The sequence below is a fragment of the Pundamilia nyererei genome, unplaced genomic scaffold (genome assembly GCF_000239375.1).
Source record: "Pundamilia nyererei isolate P.nyererei 1_Seehausen unplaced genomic scaffold, PunNye1.0 scaffold00399, whole genome shotgun sequence".
Taxonomy (NCBI): Eukaryota; Metazoa; Chordata; class Actinopteri; order Cichliformes; family Cichlidae; genus Pundamilia; species Pundamilia nyererei.
Window position 1 is genome coordinate 114,929 of NW_005187800.1, and position 8,320 is coordinate 123,248.

The 8,320-nt window shown below is 37.3% G+C and overlaps 1 protein-coding gene across 1 annotated transcript in view; it reads right to left on the minus strand.

The window, feature by feature from the left end:
- cacna1ba (calcium channel, voltage-dependent, N type, alpha 1B subunit, a) overlaps positions 1-8,320 on the minus strand; it is a 305,842-nt gene that overhangs the window by 103,465 nt on the left and 194,057 nt on the right. Inside the window, exons 31-32 of the mRNA XM_013915926.1 lie at positions 5,916-6,117; positions 257-421 (exon numbers count right to left, since the gene is read on the minus strand). Of these exons, the coding sequence (XP_013771380.1) occupies positions 257-421; positions 5,916-6,117 (367 nt within the window). The remainder of the gene's footprint in view (positions 1-256; positions 422-5,915; positions 6,118-8,320) is intronic.

Here is an 8,320-nt window from a genome sequence, read left to right on the forward strand (position 1 = left end):
TAGTAAAAAGAGAAGAATTTTATAAAAGACATGACCTAAGTGAATCAGCGAGATTAAAGTTAGCAGCTGGAGGATTTTATTACTTTTGGCCAGAGCATCCAACTGTCCCTGCTAATGATTGCTACCAGTAACTTCATATATAACACTAAAGACATAAAAGTCTATAAACACATGTTCATGAATTCATGATTCATGAACACGTGACCTAAAGCTAAACCACCTGTATGTGTATTTTATTATTCATATGCTTTCTTACCTTCATCATGAGTACCACGGTGTTGAGAGCAATCATGATCATGATGGAGTACTCAAACGGAGCTGATACCACAAACTTCCACATCCTGTACTGGAAGGACTGTGTGTTCTCAGGCATGTAACGTGTTAGTGGTTTGGCGTTTATGGCAAAGTCAATACATGCCCTCTGCAACAAAATAAAAATACATATCTGCTTTACTGTTTTTATCATTTGAATGGAACTTCAGTACTCTGTTTTGTATGGATAAAAGCCTGACTTTGCTAGAAATAATTAAATATTTTATTTAGGCACAAACACCACATTTTTTTCATTTTGTAACTTTGGGTAACAGTTTATTTAGGTCCCAGATGCTAAAACTGGATCATTGTTAAGTAAAATTAACCAAGAACAGGTATATATTACAAATAATGTATTACAAAAATATGCATATTTAGTCACAGAAGCCAGATAAGGAGAAAATACTGAACCAACAAATACATAGTGGTCAGTGGCCATACCCTTAATAATGTTTACCAAATGTTACCAAGACAATTTGACCAATCAACGCATGGACCTCTTAAGATTTTGAAAGTGTCTTATGGCTCTTAGCAGCAGATTATATTTAAGACCTTGGTCATTCCATCTGAAATCATCAAAATTTTAGAACATTTCTGTTAAACCATTTCCAATTTGCCTTAAAAATGTCTCAGCTTAGTTATTAGCTTTACAAAATCAAATATAGGACAGCACAGTGGTCTTCATGGGCTCCATTTTCCTCTTACAGTCCAAAGACAGGCAGTTAGTGGAGTTAGGTTAACTGGGGATAAATTGCCCATGTGAGTGAAAATGGTTGTCTGTTTCTCTATCTACATCCACACTAGCCCATATAGATTTGAAAACAGCGTTTTTGTCTGAAAACGCTCCGCACCCACACTAGCGTTGTCAGTTGTTTTCACAGAGTTGCGCTTCCACATTGAAAATGCTTACGTTCCAGTACTGCGCATGCGACCTGCCTCATTTCTGTCTGCCGTTTATTTACTTTCTGGCTCTTTGAAACGTCCCGGCAAAATGTTGAGGAAAACCACAGAGTTTTTAAAATGGATTAACAATGAGGTGAAGTTGTTGCTGCGAGTAACACAAAAGTACAAAGTTGCAAAAGCAAGTGAAAATTAAAGAATTTGAAGAAAAGCTATCTGGAGCATGTACAGACTGATATTAATCTTTAAGAGGGCTGTCAAAATTGAGAGCAAACAAAACAACTGCTGTATAATGCCCTCAGTTGTCTTTGTTTAATTGGTCACATAGCTGCATCATATGACTGACATGCGTCACTGTTTAGAAAGTCTCCATTTTCGCTGTCCACACTGTGACGCGAAAGCACCGTTTTCAAATGTATGCGTTTTCGAGAGCGTTTTGAAAATGCTGTGTTTTCCATGAGCGAAAACGCTGTCTAAGTGTGGATGGAAGGTCAAAACAGAGAGAAAACCATGCGTTTTCAAACGAAAATCCTAACTTTTGTGCGGCTGTCTTCACCACTTAAAGACATGTTCCCACTAGGGATGGGTACCGGTGTCACCGGTTCTGACATAAACGGTAGCAACCAGACCGAAAAGCAGCGCACATTTTGGTGCTTTTTTTTCTTGAGCTGTGATACACTTCTAGCCAATCATTTTACGTTTCCGAGGATAGTAGGCGGGCCCAGGTACGTTCTTTTAGAGCAGAGCTACAGATTAAAAATGCCCAAGGCGAAGCTGTCAAAAGTCTGGCTGTACTTCACAGCAAAATATGCAAACTCAGCAGCCTGCAATAAGTGCTTTAAGCTGATACTGTGATACTGTCAAAGGAGGTAACACCTCAAATCTGATGAAACACCTGGCAATGCATAGCGTTTTTTTTAAAAGCCGAGAAATGCGCCGTATTTGATAGCTTGCTGCGAGACCTCACACCGAGCACATCTACTGCGGGTGGGTTGCCTGGTTTCGGAGCCGAAGTTAGCAACATCCCCCAAAAACCCGAAGAGGAGAGTCCTGCCCCCTAGCCCTGCCAGTGTAGCAGAAATGATGACGGATGATGATGGCAGCAGCAGCCGTTCTTCTCTGTGTGAGTAGCTTAATGTTGTTCGTGTGTAATTTACGTTGAGTAGGCTAACCACATTATTAAATTAATGCATGTAAGGTGAACTAGCAAACGATACTCCCTTCACCCTGGCCAAAAAGTCTAAAATGACCAAAGAATAAGAGGAAAACAGCTAAACATGGGAGGTTTTTGGACAAAGTTTGTGTTTTTTCCATTGTTTAAGCGCTGCTTCCAGTCAAGAGTGATGCCATATATGCCCCATAGCTGCAGAAAAGGCTAACATTGTTATATTTTTACAAAAAAACAGCTGAACATGAGAGGTTTTTGGACCAATGTTGTGTTCTCCATTCTTTAAGCACCGGTTCGAGCACTGTTTAAGCACCGGCACCTTATTTAAATATGAAATATTTTTTAAAATATTTCATATTTAAATAAGGTTAGTAGCCAGAAGTTTATTATTTAGGTCAGTCAACCAACACAAGCCAAATTTATACATATATTAATCATTCTAGATATAACACAGAAAGTTATTTTTTCAATATAGCTATGTTGTTCATTTACAAGTCCATCCTTCTGTGCCTGTCTCCTGTTTCCTGTTTTACTTTGATAGTCTTATGTCCTATGTTAGTGTATTAAGTTTTGCTTCCTCCCCATCTTGTTACATTGGATCTTTCCCAGCTGTATTCCTCCTGTGTTTCTACTTTTCTCGTTACTCCCTTGTGTATTTAGCCCTGTGTTTTTCTCTGCCTGTGTTTTTCTCTGTCCGTTGTCGCGTTGGTATCGTCATTTAACTGTGTGTCTCTCCTGTGGTCTTTCCTGAGTGGTCCTAGGTAACTCCCCGCCCCAGTTTCTTGTTTTTCTAGCTCCCTAGTTTTAGTTTCCTGTTTAGGTTATGTTTTGTGTTTTCTTTGCATGGATGTTCACAGCAAATAAAGCTGCCTCTTTGAGTTATCCCTGTGTGTGTTGAAACCTGCATTTGGGTCCACATTCTGCCTGCCACAGCACAATGCATGACAATGGCATGATCAGGAGTGAGATAAGATGATGTCCCTAACTCCTAAACAGAATCCCTAACGCCCTGACCTCGTGACCCAACTTTAACCCTAATTCCACAACTGGCAAGAGGGGATCAGTATGCTGATTGTATTTGTAATACATCTTTGTATATTTTAACCTTAATCTGAATTATCAGACTCCTCCGTGGCAGTAGGTGTGAAAATGGTAGGTGGATAGAGTAGGTTTTAAAAATGAAAAATATGCATATATTTAAAAACATTGTTTTCTCACTTATAACAGATGTACCATCTGTAAACTCTAAAATGTTGTTCTCTGCGGGTTAGACTATCTACTGATATTTTTTACTTTTTTAGTATAGTAGTGAGATTTGTTTTCCGGTTAGGCTGGGGATACATTTTCCTGAAAAAAACAAAACAAAAACAATACAAAAAAAACACGCATGGGGGTCCCCCAGTCTTTTTTTTTTAAATTTATATGCTCCACTGCTTATTGACTGGTACACACGAGCAAGACCGTATAACCCCCATATTCCCATCCCTAACTATCTGTCACATTGGGCACTCTGTCCTATGCCTTGTTATTTGATTATGTTTGACACACAGCACTTTGGTCACCAGCTGTTGTTTTTAAATATGTTATAGAAATAAACTTGACACATTTTTTAAATTTATTTTTAAATGATATTAGATAACATCCAGAAGTTATCATTAGTTCTCCTTCACAATGTGTAGTTTTATTATTTATGTGTTATCACACATGGGGATTTTACGGGATTGCTTGATTTTTTTTATATATTTTAAATGTTCAGACAGTTTTTGATGCCTCTATCACAAATACTGATTCATTTTGATGGAAATAAAGATCAGTGAAAATTTCAACCTTTTTAATAGTTTTTGAGATGATCATGTTCTAACATTGTCTTTTGTTTAAAAAACAGCAACAACAACAAAAAAGCATGAAAGTGGGTGGAAGCCTTTTTTTTAAAAAATGCATAAAAAATTGAGGCTAAAATGATCAATACAAAACCAAACTTTGGTTAGTTTGGTTTTTGTGCTGATTTCAGATGGCAAGACCCAAGTCTTCAAAACAAAAAAATCACTTAAATAACAAAAATATCTTCTGAATTATAGCATTACCACTCAGAGAAACTTGGTATTACATGTGGTGTTCCCCAAGGGTCAGTGTTGGGACCAAAACTTTTCAATGTATACATAAATGATATTTTTGTTGTTTCTCAAGTACTTAAACTCATACTGTTCGCAGATGACACCAACATATTTTTCAGTAGCGATGATTACACTGATCTTGTAATGACCGTAAACAGGGAGCTAAAATTAATTTAAAAAATGGATGGATATAAATAAATTATCATTAAATATAAATAAAGCTAAAGCAATGATTTCGGTAATTTAAAATATAATATTGAATTACCAATTATCATTGAAGGTGTACCCATTGATAATGTGAGTGAAAACAAATTTATGGGAGTCATAATTGATAACAAAATTTCATGGAAACCACACGTCAGACACATAAAACCCAAAATTTCCAGAAGCCTCGCAGTTTTGAACAAAGTGAAACCATACCTTGATAAAGATGCACTTCGTACTCTGTACTGTACCCTGGTTCTTCCATATCTTACATATTGTGTGGAAGTGTGGGGAAACACATATAAAAATACAACTAATCCATTAGTCACAGTACAGAAACGAGCACTGCGTATTATTCACAAGGCTGGTTATCTAGATCATACTCACAAACTCTTTCTTCAGGCAAAGTTACTTAAATTCCAGGATCTGGTTAATTACAATACATCTATAATCTTATACAAAGCCTTTAATAAACTTCTACCTACAAATTTAAAAATTATATTTGAAATTCGAGAAAGGGTTTATAATGTGAGAGGCTTCAGGGAATTCAAACTACCCAGAAATTGAACAACCCGTAAAGGTTTTTGTGTGTCTCTATGTGGTGTGAAAATCTGGAACAGTCTGAGTTTACTACTGAAACAATGCAAAAATATTCATAGATTTAAATTCCTCTACAAACAGTTGGTCTGGTCACAGTATACTCAATGATGGTTTTAGTGTGCTCTGTAATGTCTGTTCTCTTACCATTGCTGGTATGATTCCAAAAAAAAAAAAAAAAAGTGTGTGCGTATGTATGTACATATATGTACATGTGTGTGTAGATTTAATAAATGTATGTATGTATATTTGTCACTATGTAATTATTATTGCCTGTTACCTGTGGTAATTTATAATTATTATATATTCTGTATTTAGTTATGTTGGTTCTGATTGTTGTTTGCGAGCTGCCGTTGAGATGCTTGCATGTGCCCGGGGCTGTTGATGGTTTGTTTGGTTGTAACGATGGGCGTAGCTGTGGGAAGCTTATTGTTTTTTGTTGATGAGTGAGTATAGGGGTGGGATTTAATAAGTTTTCTTCGTCCCACTCCTTTTCAGGTAATTTTTGTTTTTTGTTTTGTGCACTTTATGTTCAATATATGTATTTTGTTGTGCCTGAAATGAACAAATAAATGAATGAATGAACATATTGTAATACTAAATACTTCTGAGCTCTTTACCTCATTTTTTTCTAGGCTGCACTCAGACAAGGCCTTGTCTCCTTGTTCCTGGAAGGTGATGATGATTAGAGCAACAAAGATGTTGACAAAGAAGAAGGGGAAAACGACAAAGTAGACCACGTAGAAGATTGACATTTCTATCCGATAGCCTGGACTGGGACCCTGGTCTTCAAAGGTGGCATCCACGGAGTGCTTCAGAACACTGCAGCAAGGAAGGTACAGGAACATATCCATGCAATCACTTTAAGCTAAGCATTATAAACTATATAACTCAGGCTAGGAAACGTTGCTGTGTGTGTTTCCCAAGAGAACAAAGTGAAACAATTCTTTAGTTAAAGCAAAGTAAAATTAGCTATTAGCTAGAGCAGACTGCAGGATAGTGGGGATTGTTGTGTGTCTTCCCCCTCTCCTCACTTTCACTATCCAATAAAGGCAAATTGCAAAAAACTAAAAAAACAAACAAAAAGAAAACAAAAGGTTACGAGAAATAAGCTGTATATACAGTGGGTAAAACAAATACTGAACACGTCACCAGTCTTCTGTATATATATTTCTAAAGTTGCTGTTGACATGAGATGTTGACATGAATTACTACCAGAAGTTGGTAACAACCCATCCAGTTCACACATGCAAAGAAATCAGGCACTGATATCCCTAAATTAAGTTACCGTAATTGTCGGGCTATAAGCCGCTACTTTTTGCACAAGTTGTACGCATTGGCTTCAAATCCTTAAGGTTCTTTTTCTTTTCCATAGATGAGATTGGATTCAGGTTAGGTAATTGACTGCAGGATTCTATCAGTTTTTTTTTTCTTTCTCTGAAACCAGTTGAGAGTTTCTTTGAGTGTGTGTTTGGGATCATTGCCTTCCTGAAACATCCACCCTCATTTCATCCCCGTCATCCTGTTAGATGGCAGCAGATTTTTTATCAACAATGTCTTGATACACTGATACATTTTTCCATTGATCCTTCCTTCAATTAAAATAAGTGGTGCCAGTGCATTATGATGAAAAACAGGCCTCACACCATGATGTTCCTTCCTCTAAACTTCACTCTTGGGGTTGTATGTTTGAGGTGATAAGCTTTCCCTTTTAACCTCAAAATATGGTGTGTATTATGGCATCAAAAGAGTTCAATTTTGTTCTTATCTGACCAGAATATATGCTCCCAGTTTTTCACAGGCTTTTCTAAATGTTGCTCAACTAAGTTTAATTGTGTTTCAACATGCGTTTTCTTTAGCAATGTAGTGATGCTTGGTGAGCATGCATACAGGCCTTGGCAGTTGAGGGCATTTTTTTTTTCATTTAAAACAATTATACTTGCTGATTTCAGGTCATTCTTTAGCTCTCCACTAGTGGTCCATGGTTCTTGGACAACTTTTCTGATATTTTTTTTTCACTCCTCTTTTTGAAATCTTGCAGGGAACACCTGGTTCTGGCCAGTGTTGGGGAGTAACGGAATTAATGTACTGCCGTTACGTATTTAAAATACAAAATATGAGTAACTGTATTCCGTTAGTTACCATTTAAAAAGGTGGTACTTAGAATACAGTTACTGAAATAAAGTGATTACACGGCGGTATTTTTCTGTTTCATATGTTCGGCTATGCCCTCTCTATTTTTGGTTTCCATACCCCAAACAAAACACGCATTAAGAGGCCTGTGTCTCAATCTCGCAGCCCATGTCACCTCTACTTGCGGCCCACATAATGACGTGAAGAAATATTTTTAAAAATTATTCACAAAAATGATTTAATATGAAGGCAATAGGCAGAGTGTTACAGGCACAGCCATAAAGAATGTAGCTTCATGGACAGTGTAGTCCCTTCTGCAGGGAGAATGGACTGCCGTACCCGTTATGTGTCTGTGAGCGAGGGAGGGAGCTGTCACCGAGCAGAAACGGGAGCTGGAAGCATGCAAATATAATAATAACCACTGCAGCCAAAAAGAGTGCCTGACGAGCCCAGTTATAAGTAAGCTATTAAGACTCGGCTGTACACTTTTTTCGTGTTTTCCTCCGAAAAAAATAAGTTCCATTGGAGCAGCCTTTCAACGCCTCTCTCTGTCTCTCGCTAGCAAAGTTGACCGAGACATAAAGTAAAGCTAGTTTTCGGCTATGAGACCGACGCGGAACCCGACATATTAGCCAGAGGTCCCTTTACTACGGTTCGGAGCCGCGGACCTGTTTTATATACGCGTGCAGAGGTAGAAAGAGTACTAAAATATTTTACTCAAGTAAAAGTACCATTACTTTGCTGAAATTTTACTCAAGTACAAGTAAAATTACCTGTCTAAAAATGTACTCAAGTAAAAGTAAAAAGTAGCTCATTTAAAATGTACTCAGAGTAAAAGTTACATACCGTGTTTTCACGACCATAAGGCGCACTTAAAAGTCTTAGATTTTCT